The sequence below is a fragment of the Abramis brama genome (assembly GCF_963993115.1).
Source record: "Abramis brama genome assembly, chromosome: 7".
NCBI classification, from domain to species: Eukaryota; Metazoa; Chordata; class Actinopteri; order Cypriniformes; family Leuciscidae; genus Abramis; species Abramis brama.
The window spans coordinates 31396665-31414471 of record NC_139969.1 but is presented as its reverse complement, the minus strand read 5'-3'; the positions used below and the strand labels follow the sequence as shown (position 1 = coordinate 31414471).

At 38.4% G+C, this 17807-nt stretch overlaps 1 protein-coding gene across 2 annotated transcripts in view; it reads right to left on the bottom strand.

Annotated features, from left to right (window-relative positions):
* The window catches only part of egfra (epidermal growth factor receptor a (erythroblastic leukemia viral (v-erb-b) oncogene homolog, avian)), a 69514-nt gene that overhangs the window by 20679 nt on the left and 31028 nt on the right, over positions 1–17807 (bottom strand). For both annotated transcript variants that reach the window (XM_084119208.1, XM_084119209.1), the window contains exons 2-18: positions 16159–16310; positions 15746–15929; positions 15354–15488; positions 15178–15246; positions 13835–13953; positions 12915–13056; positions 12500–12616; positions 11456–11582; positions 10167–10240; positions 9972–10062; positions 7417–7616; positions 5710–5842; positions 4618–4708; positions 4244–4401; positions 4064–4105; positions 699–840; positions 217–339 (exon numbers count right to left, since the gene is read on the bottom strand). In XM_084119208.1, coding sequence (XP_083975334.1) covers positions 217–339; positions 699–840; positions 4064–4105; positions 4244–4401; positions 4618–4708; positions 5710–5842; positions 7417–7616; positions 9972–10062; positions 10167–10240; positions 11456–11582; positions 12500–12616; positions 12915–13056; positions 13835–13953; positions 15178–15246; positions 15354–15488; positions 15746–15929; positions 16159–16310 — 2099 coding nt within the window. The remainder of the gene's footprint in view (positions 1–216; positions 340–698; positions 841–4063; positions 4106–4243; positions 4402–4617; positions 4709–5709; positions 5843–7416; positions 7617–9971; positions 10063–10166; positions 10241–11455; positions 11583–12499; positions 12617–12914; positions 13057–13834; positions 13954–15177; positions 15247–15353; positions 15489–15745; positions 15930–16158; positions 16311–17807) is intronic.

Genomic DNA, 17807 nt, shown 5'->3' with positions numbered 1-17807 from the left:
TCAGCTGAACAATCGGTATGTTGTTAAACAGCAGTGCTATACATTGAACACACTTCTATCACTCACAGCTTTGTTTTCATTCCTGTCAAGAATTAAATAAGGCGCTACCCCGATTAAGGTCTTATTTTGTACAGAAAATTGCGAAGGCATCAGAAGAGGAAACACAAAAAAACGTATTTACATACACATATGCAACCCTAAAGAGAGGTCAGTCACCTTATACACAGTGCCGAAAGCTCCGGACCCAAGCACTTTGATCTTCTTGAACTCCGTCTCTTTGAGGATTCGCAGCAAGGCCTGGTTGGGGGCTTCGCCGCTGGGGGTCAGAGGCTCCACTAGCTGTAGAGACAAACAGAGTCAGGAAACCTCCCCTCCACACTCAAACACACATCCTGTCCTCCAAAGAGCACGGGGTGACACGGATCTGCCTGTATTCACGAACATTATTGCCTCAATGACTGATTTCCCTCAGCTTTTGTACTAGACTGTTGACATTACAGCTGCAAACCGGCTTTATTGCATTGATCTCACATTCTTTCAGCTTGTCTGAAGTTACTATATCTGACTCTATTCTGAAGCTATAAATCATTCAGCTCTTTCCCGCAGACATCAAACTCTGCCAACTCTCTTCTTTCTGTGAGTGTTTGGATGTTTAACAGTAGATATTCCGAATATTTATATCCTGCTTGTGGTCTGACCTCTCTTTCTTGCAGGAGTCGTCGCAGGGTTCTCTTCCTTCTGATGTGGCGTCTGCGGAAAAGAACAGCCACTCCCAGAGCCAGGATTACAAACGCCAGCAGACCTCCAACCACACCAGCGGCAATCATGGGCAAACCCCAACTACATACCAAAGGAACATTATTGAGTAACAAACCTTTTGCATGTAGTTGAAGATGCTCCCCTCATTCCCCATGGTCCCCAATTTCTCTCTTGATCAAAGATACTAAATCTTAAAGGAGAAGTTCACTTTCAAAAAAACTTTTGCTGATAATTTACTCACCCCCATGTCATCCAAGATGTCCATGTCTTTCTTTCTTCAGTCGCAAAGAAATTAAGGTTTTTGATGAAAACATTCCAGGATTTCCCCCCATGTAATGGATTCTATTGGGACCCAAACGGTAGAAGGTCCAAATGACAGTTTAAGTGCAGCTTCAAAGGGCTTTAAACGATACCAGACGATGAATAAGGGTCTTATCTAGCGAAACGATCGGTCATTTCCAAAATAAATAAAAAAGTTTAAGTTTTATAAGCACAAACGCTCGCCTTGCTCTGTTCTGTGATGCGCGTTGAAGACGTCACGTAATACGCAATTACGTTGAAAAGGTCACACTTGACGTGTTTACAAATGTGCGGAAGGAGGACCATATACACATTTTCAAATGTATTTGTGTCAGTTTATCGTTTAAAATGCCCATTTCGTGTGCGTATCCTGGGTGTTTTAATATTAAAAAGCCAAAAAGAACATTTTCTTCAGGACAGAAATTTTTCAAGCGTGACCTTTTCAACGTAATTGCGTATTACGTGACGTCACGAACGCGCATCACAGAACAGAGCAAGGCGAACATTTGTGCTTATAAAACTTAAACTTTTTTATTTATTTTGGAAATGACCGATCGTTTCGCTAGATAAGACCCTTATTCATCGTCTGGTATCGTTTAAAGCCCTTTGAAGCTGCACTTAAACTGTCATTTGGACCTTCTACCGTTTGGGTCCCAATAGAATCCATTACATGGGGGGAAATCCTGGAATGTTTTCATCAAAAACCTTAATTTCTTTGCGACTGAAGAAAGAAAGACATGGACATCTTGGATGACATGGGGGTGAGTAAATTATCAGCAAAAGTTTTTTTGAAAGTGAACTTCTCCTTTAACACATGTATTGAGTGGTTGTGCTCTTATTAATGATGAACTTTCTTTAGAACATCAGCATTTCTGAGATTTATTCCATTTAAACAGTTTTGAGTTTAAAATATAATTTTTTTTGTCATTGGATAAAAATTATTTACTTTATGTCGGACATTAAAATATTTATGTCTATTTTAAGAGTAAATTAATTCATTTAGATGTGAAGGGTTAATGAATGATATGTTAGACCCTTGGCGTAAAATTTGTTTTCAGTTTAACACGTTCAATTTGTTTAACGTAATTAACGCAGAATCCCTTTTTCTGTATCATTTTCTAAAAATATGTTCTAATTCACAGCCTCATTATTTTTCAACAGAAACTATTTCGATGGCGCACTTAAGACATTCTACTCACTATTAGTAACTTTGCAACTACATGTCAACTAACTCTCATTAGAGTATTAGTAGACTGTAATAGACTGTTAGTAGATTGTTGGGTTAAGATTGGGTTTTAGATTTCGGGTTAGTAGAATAAGCTGACATGTAGTTTCAAAGTTACGTATAGTCAGTAGAATGTCTAAAGTGGATTATTAAAATAAAGTGTTAGCAGAAATTACTAATGTTTATTAACATGGTAGTTGACATGTAGTTGCAAATTAATGAGAGTTAGTTGACAAGTAGTTGCAAAGTTACTTATAGTAAGTAGAATGTCTGTTGGGGCAGATATTAAGCAGTCTACTCTATAAACTTTAAGTAACTTTGCAACTATACATGTCAACTAAAGCTGGTTACATACAGAAAGATATTTGCAGTGATTTTGGGCCCAATTCTCCCTTTCCGACAATCCTAGGTAAAGTCCCGATAATCTTGACGGTTCTACAGATCATCTTATCAGATTTTCCAGTGGTGTGAGATGTGTTAAGGGTGACTGAATCTGCACGGAAGAAAGCCGGAGCTGTACCAATCTCAAATCGTAAATATTCATCCAACTTGTTGAACATTAACGATCAGAAACAAACGCGCACGCACTCTGTAGATTGTCACGTGAAACGAAACGATACCCAATCAGAAAGCGAGCTCACCTCCAGCTCGCGCTGTAACATATAAAGTCCATGTTAACGGCATCTCCACGACTTCATCCAAACCTTTTTCTTTTTTTCTTTCATTTTCTGTAAAAAACAGTCCAAACACTATTACCGCCATTTCTTCTTGCCCATCGTCTGCCATGTTTGCTTACTATTAAGTCACGTTTGGTCGCGAGAATTTTTGCCAGATTTCCTGTGTTCTGTTAAGGTGTGATATGATGTCTTAATCACATCGTGGGACTCCACACACTAGGGGCCCTATTTTAACAATCTAAGAGCATGGTCTAAAGCGCAGGGCGCAAGTGCACTTAGGTTGTGTCCGAATCCACTTTTGCTAGTTTAACGACGCGGCGCTTGGTCTAAAAGGGTTGTCCCTATTCTCTAAATGAGTAATGGGTGTGTTTTAGACGTAACGTGCAATAAACCAATCAGAGTCTCATCTCCCATTCCCTTTAAAAGCCAGTTGCGCTCGCGCCATGGCAGATTCGCTATTTACATGGCGGAATTTGCAAGCGAAAAAACTGAACGCTTCTCCAGAGAGGAAACGGATCTGCTCGTGCGCGAGGTTAAAGAGCAGACTATCTACGGGACAAAGTGTACATGCGTTGTGCACCCGCCTATAGGCGCACATTACTAACACGCTCTTTAAATAACAAAAAAAAAAAGTCTATTTCAGTTGCCTCAAAATAGCAACGTGCCAACAATGCGCCTGAACACACCTCGTTTTCAGACCAGCACGCCCATGGGCGCACAGATGGGCGCAAATGCATTTGCTGTTCAAACAACGTGGCACAGGACGTGAAAATGAAAACTGCATTGGGCTGAAACTAGCCAAAAACACTTGCGTCGCGCCTGGCGCTGCATTGCGACGAGTGTATAATAGGGTGCTACAGGAACAAAGCTGTTAAATCAGGTTTTTTTATTGTCTCTCACATTTTGAAAATCTGGTAAGATTTTAAAAATCTTTTAGTGTGGGCCAGCCTTACGTTAGTTGACATTTAGTTGCAAAGTTACTTATAGTTAGTAGAATGTCTAAAGTGGACCATAGAAATAATGTGTTACCGGATGTAATGCTGTTGTATACATCACATTTCTGGAATATCCCAAAGCATTATAGGACGGATTTACATCTTACCTTTTGAAATCTTTGCAGTCTTTCAGATCAGGCCCAGTACATCTGCAATGCAAAACATAAAATCCAACAAATCACAACTAGTACATGCTGCAGTCCCTAATGAACCTGGTTGAATCACACAAATGATTGTTTCATGTCATTACATTCAAATGAAAGCATCGTATATGAAGCCTCTCTCACCCCTGGGTGCAGTTCTCATGACAGGACTGGCACACGCGATTCTCGTCAGCATATTTCCAGATGAGTATGTCTTTCTCTCCAGGTACGCCTTGCGGGCAGCGTGGGACACAGTGCGGCCCATCTTTGTAGTTAGCACAGAATGTACATTTGTCAGGTCCCTGGACAAAAGATGGAAATTAGATGGAAACAAGCAACTTTTCCAAAGTCTTCTAGTGATGTGAATTTAATGATGTGTCTCCAGGACACTACTGGGACAGAAAACACTGGTTTGAGAGACTGGTGTGCTGCCATCAGCTATTTCAAATATAAGAATAAACACTGTTTACTGGCATCTAGCAGAACATGCGGTGCTGTAGGTTTGGTTTGATACTTACAGGGCCGGTGCAGGTCAGAGTTTCGTTCTTGACCAGACATTCAGGGTCACAATCCACACACGTTTTGTTGACCTCATATTCACGAGGATCACTATATTGACAAAAATGCGCTAAGTTTAAATCATCATTGATATATCCAAATAATCACTTAACACCAAAAGTTCAAATACACTAAATAGTTTTTCAGATACTCTCCCAACATTTCCTGTCCTATTTCTACATTCCTCTCAATAAATATAATATCCTCTCAATAATAGACCAAAAAAAAGATAGCTGGCCACAATCGATCTTCCATCCATCCATCCATCCATCCATCCATCCATCCTGATTTGAGTTGATAATTTTATAGAGATTTTTATATTATCTGTCCGTCCACACAAATCACAACGCTTTTATGCTGCCTTAATGTTATTTTTGGACCTTCAAATTTACGGTCACTATTCACTTGCATTGTGACAGTGGAAATATTTCTCTCAAAATCTTTCTTTGTTCTGCAGAAAAAGGAAAGTAATACGCATCTGGAATGTCAGATGATGAGAGAATTTTAATTTAGGTGTTTGCATTAAAGTCCCCCTGTGGTGAAAATCACGTTTTTAATGTTGTTTATTGGTCTATGTGGTGTTTTTAATATGCTTTTAGACAAACCATGTGCAAATACATAAGTCAACATCATTGCGGAGTATTTTCTCCTTAAAAACTGCAGTGAACCAAAGACAGTCTCAAAAACGCGATTTGAAATCGCTGGTGTTTCTGACGTCACAAACTACCTTGTAACCAATCAGGTCAACGTGTGATCATCAACGAGTGGATCTCTGAGCTGGTGTGAGTGAGTGGAGGCGGGGCTAATTTGCATATTCATAGAACCGCATATACTAAATGAGGCAAGGCTGTAGAGTTACAGTCAATCTATTTTAAGGCATGGATAAAAAAAAAAAAACTCAAGGAACAAGCATTTAAATATGTAATTTTGTTGATCAAAGATGAGTTTTAAGGGATAAATTATTGACTACAGGGGGACTTTAAGAGACTTGGTCACTTGTTGTTTCGAGTTTGAACATGTATCAACTGAGAAGGCATAATAGTCTCACTCACCCAGCCAGGAGGTTACAGGAAGCCACACAGTGTTTTCTACGGCTGTAATGCTTACAGATGAAGCACATAGTTGGACCAGGACCCCAGCAGCCATCAGTTGTGCACATCTCATCACATGTGCTGCTCTGATTCGCTGTAACACACACATTCAAATAAGATATTAAAAACGTACCTTAATTTGACATTATTACAAAGTGCACTTTTTAAAATTGTATTTAAGTGTGTTAAGAACCAGTAATGAAATTGTACTCAATTAAGTGACCTTTTATTTAATTACTATTATATTATTTGCAAGTACTTTTTAATATATATGTTTATCCGTAACATAGATTTTTAAGTAATTTGTTGAGGTCAAGTTGTAAAGAAAGACTACACGACTGTGCACATATATATTCAAACGCGCATACCTATAGACTGAATGCGTAATACGCATTTGCACGCCGTCAGCGTTTCACAGGTTTGCGGTTTTTAAGCTTGACCAGAAATATATATATATATATATATATTTTTTTTTTTCAGGGCTTGCACCTTGAGAACCTATTTCAGGGTTTGTGTTCTCGAGCCGCCAGGCACTGTTGTTGTGCGGATGAGCGGGCCAGAGCGCGTTAAGGGTTTTCTGTTAGAACGGTGTCGTGTTAGCGGCCTCTAAGTTAATAACTTATGATCTTTGCAACGGAAGTGAATCAATCAAAGCTAACTTTAGCTGGACAATAACTTTATTCTAGAGCTGCTGTAAAGCCAAAACAATCTCTGTTACTTTAATGTCCTATTATCACTGTAAAGCTGCTTTGAAACAATCTATATTGTTAAAAGCGCTATATAAATGAAGGTGACTTGACGACACCACTGTTAAAAATGTATTTGTCACTGAATTCATATATTATCATATATAGCGCTATATAAATGAAGGTGACTTGACTTGACTATTATGGATTCTAGCAAATACCAACAGATAAATAAATAAAAAGACAATAAAAAAAAACCTGACAGCCTCTGCTAGAAATTTTATAATGGGCTGTGGTTGGATCTTCCATCAGGGCAACGGTCCAAAACAAACATCAAAATCAACACAAAAATGGGTCACTGAGCACAAAATGAAGCTTCTGCCATGACCGTCCCAGTCCCCTAAACTGAACCCTATAGAAAATGAGTGGGGTGAACTGAAGAGAAGAAGCACCAACATGAACTTGTGAATCTGAAGGATCTGGAGAGATTCTGTATGGAGGAATGGTCTCTGATCTCCTGTCAGGTGTTTTCCAAACTCATCAGGCATTAAAAGAGAAAACTGTTATCTTGGCAAAAGGAGGTTGCAAAAAGAGCTAATAATTACGGCCAGCGTGTTTTGGAGAAAAGCATAATGTGATTTACCCCCCACTTTCAATTATTTTACTTCAATGAAAAGTTAGATTTTTGTGAATTTTTTGAATGAAAGATCAAAAGGATAAACAATGCAGATTTATTTTTTACAGCCATTTTTGATCATATTTACCAGTGGTGCCATTAATTCTGACCACAACTTTGTGTATATATATATATATATATAATTTTTTTTTTTTTTTTTTTTTTGTGCTTCACTGATAAAGGCAGCCACATACAGTGCAAGCTTGGAGTGACACAAGGGTGAGTAAACTTTCAACAGAATTGTAATTTTTTGGGGTGAAGTAAACTGAAATTCTTTGACAGGTGTTATTGTGTTAATTAATTTACCGCAGATGGAAGCATTAGCATTTCCTGTCATTTTGGCAGTCTGGTCTTTAGATTTGAAGAGGCGTTTCCACTGGTCAGGGCTGGTGTAGCAGAGATTCTCATTCGAAGAGATATACACGTCACCATCACTGATCTCCCTCAGAGACCGCAGGCCGATATGTGTGATTTTAGTTTGGGTGACAGCCAAGCTGAATGTACCTCTGTGGGAGCAGGATAGAAAGATGGAGGTTCTGTATATGCAAAGCAGACTCAAAAAAGTGATTAATTTAGGAGCTGGCTAATATGTAAGTTGTCGTAATCCGTCAAAATGATCTGAGACTGCCAACATATTTAAGCTTTTGGCTTTCGCACCGGAGGAACCTTTTCATAGTTCCTAGAACTAATGGCGGAAGTAACTGCTTTTTGGCACGTTCGCACCACAGGAACTGGGAATGATTTTAGTTCTAGGAATGCCTTATTAGGGGGAACTAAATTAGCTCCTACTACTGGGTCAAACCAAGCACTATAGGAACTACCAGTGACGTTAGTGTACGTTGTTGTCAACCATATCTCTTCCTTTCTTACACAGAACAACCTCCTGGACAACAACCAGTCTGGTTTCAAAAGCGGACACTCAACTGAGACTGCCCTGCTCTTGGTAATTGAAGCTCTGAGACTGGCAAGAGCAGCTTCCAAATCCTCAGTTCTCATCCTGCTGGATCTGTCTGCTGCCTTTGACACAGTTAACCACCAGATCCTCCTGTCAATCCTAAAGACGAAGGGCATCTCGGGAACCACACACCAATGGTTCAAGTCTTACCTCTCAGGTAGGTCCTTTAGGGTGTGGTGGAGGGGTGAGGTGTCTAAGACCCAACATCTAGCTACTGGGGTGCCTCAGGGCTCAGTGCTTGGACCACTTCTCTTCTCCATCTACATGTCATCACTAGGATCTGTGATTCAGAAACATGGCTTTTCCTATCACTGCTACGCTGATGACACTCTACCTCTCATTCCAGCCTGATGATCCGATGGTAGCTGCTCGCATCTCAGCCTGACAGACATTTCTGGCTGGATGAAGGACCACCACCTTCAACTAAACCTTGCGGAGACAGATCTGCTTGTGGTCCTGGCCAACCCAACACTACACCACAACTTCTCCATTCAGCTGGGTTCGTCAACCATAACTCCATCAAGGTCAGCCAGGAACCTAGGAGTTGTAATTGATGATCAATTGAACTTCACAGACCACATTGCTAGAACTGCCCGATCCTGCAGATTTGCCTTATACAACATTAGGAGGATCTATCAGAGCATGCTACACAACTCCTTGTCCAAGTGCTTGTTCTATCCAGACTGGACTATTGTAATGCTCTCCTGGCTGGTCTTCCAGCTTGCACTGTCAAACCTCTGCAACTGATCCAGAATGCTGCACCCAGAGTGGTCTTTAACGAGCCGAAGAGAGCACACATCACTCCTCTCCTCACAAAATTGCACTGGTTGCCAGTTGCCGCTCGCATCAAATTCAAGTCACTGATGTTTGCCTACAGAACAACCACTGGCTCTGCTCCCTTTTACCTAAACTCATTACTTCAGACTTACGTGCCATCCAGAAACTTGCGCTCTGCGTCGTCTTGTGTTGCCATCTCAAAGAGGCACAAAATATCTTTCTCGGACCTTTATCTGGTCTATTCCCTGCTGGTGGAATGACCTGCCCAACTCAACCAGAGCAGCTGAGTCCGTGGCCATTTTCAAGAAACGGCTGAAGACGCATCTTTTTCGGCAACACTCGATCCATTAGTACTAACACTTTATCTTCTATTCTATATCTATTTATTTAAAAAAAAGTACATGTACTGCGTTAGATTCAACTGGGAAGGGTCATAGCACTTGCATATTGTTGTCCTATTGTTAGTTTAACTGCTTCTATTGTTCTCATTTGTAAGTCGCTTTGGATAAAAGCGTCTGCTAAATGAATAAATGTAAACGTAAATGAAAATGTACGCTGATTGGCTGAACGCATGTGAAACACCAGGACCTGCCATTTTTAAAAAAGCTGTGTAAACACACAGATTATAGCCTATATATTTACTCCAGAAACTAACTCTACGAACATGGAAAACATGGACCTCTCAACCTTTACGCTGAGGAGAAAATCCAACGCAAGTGACCAAGTGAAACATGATTATGTATTTCTGCTCAGCTAGCGACATCAACCACACAGCAAATGCTAATACTTTTTCATATACTGTCTACTTTCTTTGTATAACAGATCTATCTAATAACATATTAGACAGGACTGTTAAACTGATCGTAAACTAATGAAGACGGAGAATGGGAGCGCTGTGTGCTCAGGCTCTGGCGTTCTCAGTGCATTCAAAATAAAAGTCACAACAACAAGCGCGGCTTACGCCACTTCAGAGTTCCTACTGGCGTTGCGAATGCAACCAGGAAAACGGCCCTAGCAGAACCATTAGTTCTCGGGGAACCACCCTGGTGGCTAGTTCATATAACTAAGTACCTTGAACTACCCGGTGCGAAAGCCCCTTTTGAGACCACAGTATTTTTTATTGACTTACTGCTGTTTTGTCCGTCCACGGATGACCTCAAGGTTTTCAAAGACGCTGAGGGATGACATGTTTTTCGGCCACTGCTGAATCACCAGGTACCCTTTGAGTGGGGTGAAGAGGAAGTTTATGAACACTAAAGGTCTCCTACATGATACACCATTTAAACCATCATAAATGTCCAATATTAAACCACTGCATTCTCACCAGTGATTTCTTTTACAGTTCTGAACACGTTGAGCTTGGCTGGGTCCAGTCCTGGAGTTTTAGTATGCTGGTCACTGCAATAATAAAAAATAAAAAAATCATAAAATTACTTTCTTTCTGGTAAAATAAAATAAAATGATTGTCAAATCCTAACGTCACCATAAGCAGATTGATACCAAAGAGTTTGTGGAAAATGTGCCTCAATCACACAATCGAAATGCTAAGCAAATGGCAAAAAAATATGGTAACATTATTTCGATTTCCACTTTAGACATTCTACTAAATAAAACTTTGCAACTACATGTCAACTAACTCTCATTAGAATATTAGTAGACTGTCTGATGGTCCTCAATAGACATTTTACTGACTATAAGTAGGGTTGGATATCGAGAACCGATACCAAGTTTCCAAGAACCGGGGATTCAATAAGACACGCATTTCGATTCCGCTTATCGATTCCTGTGTGCAAATTTCAATGTGATTTCAAACCATTCAAGCACTAGAAGACGCGAAAGAAACTCAATTCAGCACTTGTGCGCTGTTACGCACCCAAAGCACAAGCACCCGCCTCTCAACTGAATTGAGTTCTATTTCCCATCTTCTTTCGCTTGAACAGACAAATACACTCAAAATTATGTTAAAATATCTTGGTCGGTTTTGTCTTTTGTGAACATAAACAGTTGAGAAAGAAAACAGTATATTGTATATCAGCATAATGGATCCATGCAGCTCTTAAAGTGACAGCAGCCTAATATTCCTGCTGCTGTCTGTGCCATTAATGTTAATCAAAGAACAAAAGAAAATCCCTAACTGATCTTGACTGAATCATTTTGTAATTTCAATCGAAATGAGAATCAATACGAATCGGAATCAGTAACCAGAATCAGAATCGCTAATATTCAAACGATACCCAACTCTAGCTATAAGTAACTTTGCAACTACCTGTCAAATACTTGTCATTAGAGTATTAGTATTTAGTTAGTATTAGTAGACTGTCTGTTTAATATCTGCTGACACTAGATGCTCCCTTACAGATATTCTATAAATACTATAAATACTATAGACTATAAATAACTTTGCAACTACATGTCAGCTTATTCTACTAGCTCAATCCCCAAACTAACAGTCTAATACTCTAATGAGATTTAGTTGACGTGCAGTTGCTAATAGTTAGTGGAATGTCTAAAGTGGACTATCTATTTGAAGGATGTCTTTAAGCAACATACAATAGCACTCAGCATTGTGCAGTCCATTCTTTGTTATCAAAGAATGTAAAATATCATTCTCACCCTCTGAATGTCGTGGTGAGGATTGCAACACCTCCGCTGATTTTTGTGCAGTTCTCAAAGGAGTCGATGTTGCTGGCATTGATTGACAGGACATTGGACAAAGGCCCCATTCCAAGCCCATTGCAAACTAAAGGGTTGTTAGCACACACATTAAAAATTAACTGCAACTCCTTTCTTAGGTGAATAACTAGCCCTAAAGGCATACTTATGCTACCAGTAAAAACTTGACTGAATTTATGCTTTGAATTATCTTAAAAATCTAATTATGACAAGTTTAAATGGTTTGGGGTAACATTTTATTTGAAGAAATTAAATCATTAAATATTTTGAGCCAGTATAAAACTTTTATTTAGCAAGGCCATATTAAATTGATTAAAATTGACATTTATAAAATTACAAAATATTACTATTTTAAATAAATGCTGTTCTCATAAACTTTCATGAACTGTCTATTCATCAAAGAATCCTGAACAAAATGCACAGTTTCCACAAAAACATTATGCAGTGCAACTGTATTAAAAAACAGATAATGATAATAAATGTTTTGTGCGACATCATGTGACACTGAAGACTGGAAAAGTGCTGAAAATTCAGTATTATATAAATAATATTTTTGATTAAATAAATGCAGCCTTGCTAAGCATAATAAGAGACTTCTTTCATTAGAAGAACCCCAAACCTTTGAACGATAGTGTGTACACACACACGTGTGGTTTTAAAAAAATTTTTTTTTTTGAAATACAACATATCATGGCTATATGTTGACTGTATTGTTGGAAAAGCTTAGTTACAATAGTAGACGCGCAATACTATTGAAGGACAGATCACTAACAGACACTGCAATGGATTGTTGTTTTTATGCCTTCTACATAGTTTTAATTATATCTTTTAAATTCTATTAGAATACAGTTGTAAACGCAACTAAAACAAGACTAATGTGTTAGTCAAACTAGAAAAAAAGAGAGCAAACAAACAGACAAACAATCTTTCCACTTTAAAAAAAAACATCTTGTTGCCAAACCTGACCGGCAGTCTCAACTGTACCTTTTGGACACAGGCCATCACACTTCTTACATTTCCGAACTCCACCCTCATCCACCTCATAGGTGCCAGGGCTGCATGTTCTCACACATGCCCCATGGTCTGTCACGACATAGTTATCTGAGAAAAACATCACACCATCAGTCATCCTGCTTTCTGAGAAAACCAGAGTTTGAGTTGAGCTCATGATCCAGACCAGAGTGATTCTCTTTACCTGGATTGTGTTGTTTATATTTTAACCCTGAACACCTAAAACATTAATCTCCAGAATGCAAGAATTCAAGACCTAACAGCTTTGAATTTGCATGAAATATATAATTAGAATCTGGTTGTGTGTTTCAAGTGAAAAAAATAAAAAAATAAATAAATAACAGGTTTCGAAGATTCGTGTCTCATTCTGACTTCAGCCTGGCCTTACGTGGGCATGTCTGGATACAAGTTGCCCCAAAGCTGTACTTCCCGTCGGGGTTGGGAGCGAGCTGGTGGGTGTTGGGGTCGTAGAGCATGAGCCGTGGACATGCGTCCTTGCATGTCCCTTCATCCTGGAAGTCCTTACAGGCCTGCAGAAAACAAACAGCATTTCCCATGAGGCAACTAGTCCGAAATCATCTTCATTGCCCTTGAGGTTACATTTACTGCAGCTGTGCACTTCATTGGTAATGAATGTTTCACTGTAACAAATGTTTCCAGCCGCTAGATAACTTCTAAAAGGTTTCATGTATTTTTTCAAAGGCTTATATACTATATAGTACACTACAGTTCAAAAGTTTTTAACAAAAAAAATGCATATTTTGATTATTCAGCAAGGATGCTTTAAATTTATCAGAAGTGACAGTAACAAGATTTAAAATGTTACAAAAGATTTGGTTACACTATATTTTACAGTTCGTGCACTATAGTGTATTTGCAGTGTACTTCCCCAAGGTTCAACTATAGGTACTTCAAGGTTAGTACGTATAGTTAAACCCAGTTATAGTTATTACTATAATAAGTACATAGTATGCACATGCGAAACAGGACTGTACCAAAGATTTCTATAGATTTCTATAAAAAAAAAAAAAATGCTGCTCCTTTAAATATCTATTCATCAAAAGTATCACGGTTTATACAAAAATATATAGCAGTTTTTATTAACACATTCAAGTGGCTGTGAATTTCTCACGTTGAGTCATACTGCTATTATTATTCACACTTATTCATTTCTTAAATACCTAACCTAATTAACTAACTGTATTCACGCTCACATATAGCATACAGTATGTGCTAAATGATAAATGAGCAAACAATGAATGGTTTGGAAATGAATCTAACGCATCTGCACACGTGTGTGTTTCTCACCAGGCAGTCGGTTGGTTTGGGTCCAGTGCAGCCAGCGGCACAATGTTCATTGCAGCAGTCCACAGGTTTGAGTCCCTTACACCTGCCCGAGCACTGCTCCGCACAGATCACCTTAGTCACTAGATTCAGAGAGAGAAGAAGCTTCAGAGATGCTAACAGACAAGTAGGGGTCAAGTAGTGTTCTTTGGCAGTCGTGAAATATAAGTCAAGGATCAACTAAACAAACTAAAGAGGAGCATTTTTTTAAACTACTCAAAGTTTATGTCTATGGTCTTTATTGGCTGCCCGTGAACAACGTCTACTCCCTGTATTTCATGTTGTCGACATGTCAAAAAGTTTTCTGCTTTCTGCACTGCAAAAGCAAATCCAAAAAAGGATGATACGGAAAAACGGATTCCATTGTTCCTGTTCATATAACTGTTTATCAAGCGTTTAGAAAGCCTCCAGAGCTGAAATTTAGATATGATAATGAGCAACAACAAAATAAATTGTTTTTGAGATGAGCTGTAAGCAGTGACTAATCAAAACCGACTGGGCCATCTGACCAATCAGAGCAGAGTAGACCAATCACAACAGACTGGGCCATCTGACCAATCAGAGCAGAGTAGACCAATCACAACAGACTGGGCCATCTGACCAATCAGAGCAGGGTAGACCAATCACAACAGACTAAGCCATCTGACCAATCAGAGCAGAGTAGACCAATCACAACAGACTGAGTCAACTGACCAATCAGAGTAGACCACTCACAACAGACTGAGCCATCTGACCAATCAGAGCAGAGTAGACCAATCACAACAGACTGAGTCAACTGACCAATCAGAGTAGACCACTCACAACAGACTGAGTCAACTGACCAATCAGAGTAGACCAATCACAACAGACTGAGCCATCTGACCAATCAGAGCAGAGTAGACCAATCACAACAGACTGAGTCAACTGACCAATCAGAGTAGACCACTCACAACAGACTGAGTCAACTGACCAATCAGAGTAGACCAATCACAACAGACTGAGCCATCTGACCAATCAGAGCAGAGTAGACCAATCACAATAGACTGAGTCAACTGACCAATCAGAGTAGACCACTCACAACAGACTGAGTCAACTGACCAATCAGAGCAGAGTAGGCTATCAGAAAGGCAGTGTTTATAGAGACTGAATCTTCAAATAAACTGTTTTCAACCTTTGAATAAAGTATCTGTGTTCCCAGTCGCTAGCTTTTAAAAGGTTTCCGTTTTTTTTTTTAAACACTTCTACATAGAATGTTTTCACTAATTTACTAAAAAGAAAGTAGGAAAAACATTCAGATTCAGATACTCGAGTAGTTTAGGACCACTTACTCGTTTGGCAGTTTTGAGGCCCAGGGCCCCAACAGGAACCATTGTGACAGCTCAGGTCACACTTCTCACCTGCGGGAAGTAGAGTAGAACATTCTTAATCAACGTGCAAAATTAATTAGCACCATTTAATATGCGTGTATATATTTAAAAAATAATAATAATCTTGAGGGACTTACAGTATCTAGCCGAGTTTGGTGCCGGCTCTATGATTGTAGGCTGGCTCTTCATGTTCAGAATATCAGTCCACTGGATGGTCTCCACATTACATAAATGAATGTTACTGGTAAATTTTATTCCACCCTTCAGTATTTCTAGGAGGGAAAATGACAGTGTTTGAACAATGCATTAATGTACTGTATGACAAACTTCACTAAGAGTGACAGTTGAAATTTAGGTCTGTTATTGTTTTCCAAATATAACTTTCAGCACTAGGCATGGAGATTAATGAATGTTATTCCCTCTACAAAACAAATGTGCAAAAGACACACAGGTCAGTTAAAAGCATGTGTTATTCTCATTTGGAAGAAAAGAAAACTAGGACAAAGAACACTTTTATATAACCACATACCAGTTAAGCTAGTCAGTGGTAACTGGTTCACGCCTTGTACGCTGTTGTTGGAGTTTAGTAGGACGGCCAAGGCAAATTTGTCTTCATAAAGGGAGTGGCCACGAATGATGCGCAGATTCTCAAGGGGAATGCTGGGAGCCGTGTTGATCCCAATAAGAACATACCCACCAACTTCTTGGATGCTCTAAAAATCAGAAACATTACACATAAAGCTCACTAACATCCATCACTAATACTATATAAAGAGTTGTTATACTGCATAATTTAAATATTGTTGAGGCATCTGTCATGAAATACAAAATAAAATAAAACATTGGTATATAGATGACTTACAATAACCAAACAGTAAGATAACAGTAAAATATCACTGAACGTAGTGTTTGTAAACAGATATATATATATATAGATCATACCCTGAGAAAAGACAAGTCGTGTTTTTCTGTCATATATGTGATTTCCAGGTTTTCCAGAACCACGGTGCAGTTGCTGTACATTTTTACCAGGATCTGATAATGGTCATCCACTGTTCCCAGAAGGGCCAGTTTGTTGTTCGCTCCCTGACACACTTAAACACACAGAGAGAAAGAAAGAACAATTAAATCCACTGAGGCCTTCATGGAAAAAAGCATAATAAAACTCAAATTCCAATAGAAGCAAAAATGCTTTTGGTTTCTTTTTGCAATTTGTTTATCCATTAAACCTCCCAACCAAATTATTTTTGAACATACTTTCAAACACATTGGAATCAGTTTTATTCATTCAAAAAGACATGGGGTCAGTAAGATATTTTAAATTAAATTAAAATAATTTTATTGAGCAAAGATGCATTAAATTGATCACAAGTGACTTTTATTAGGCTATGTTACAAAATATTTCTATTTCAAAATAAATGCTGTTTTTTTTACTTTCTATTTATCAAAGAATACTTTAAACAAATCTATCACAGTTTCCTCAAATATATCAAAGTTTTTAATGCTGTTTATATGTCTGTGATGTTTTTAATATGCTTTAAGACAAACCATGTGCAAATTCATAAGTCAACACAATTGCTGAGTATTTTCTCTTTAAAACTGCAGTAAACCAAAGACAGTCTCAAAAATGAGGTTTGAAATCTCCAGTGTTTCTTATGTCGCAATCTACCTTGTAACCAATCACATCAACGTACAGGGCGAGCTATAGCATATCATTAACTATGACTGCTTTGAAGCAGAGGAGTCTCAGGAGAAGCCATACTGGTATATATGTGTCTGTTTATATGAAAAATAAAGTACATTTAGCAATATAGTGGGTGAATTATGTATATGATATTCTTGAGCACCAAATTGGCATCAGCTTTGCCATCAAAGGAATTAAGTATATATATATATATATATATATATATATATATATATATATATATATATATATATATATATATATATATTTTTTTTTTTTTTTTTTTTTTGAAAACATTAACTGTCAAAAACTGTTTTTTTATTTGTAATAATATTTCACAATATTACTGTTTTTCCTATATTTTTTTATCAAATACAGTCTTGGTTGAGCATAAAAAGCTTTATACACAGCCCTTTAACAACAATCACTGTCTTGAGCCTTCTTGTTTATTTCACATTTGTGGAATTTTAGCCCATTTTGCAATGCAAATTTGTTCCAATTACACAAATTAGATGGAGTGTGTCTCTAGACTGCAATTTGCAGGTCAAACCACAGGTTTTCACTTGAATTTAGGTCTAGGCTCTGGCCAAGCCATTTCCAAAATCTTTATTAATACAAATAAAAGAATTGTAAAATGATTGTAATAAATCATCTGTGAATGCAAATGCTAGAGCCGGAGCCAATCTGAGGCATGTAGGTGTCTTTTGCAGCTAATGAACCAATCAGAATTCAGTGTAGGTGGGCGTTTGTTTTAAGTGCTCTGAGCGGCAAAGGAAAGACTGCGGTGGGCCAAGATAAATAGTGCTTGTGGCAAAGAGAGAGCTCGTATGAATGCTACGAGAACTTACTCTTTCTCACACACTCATCTGGGAAAAAATAACTACTACATTTCCTCATTCTGGTCTAT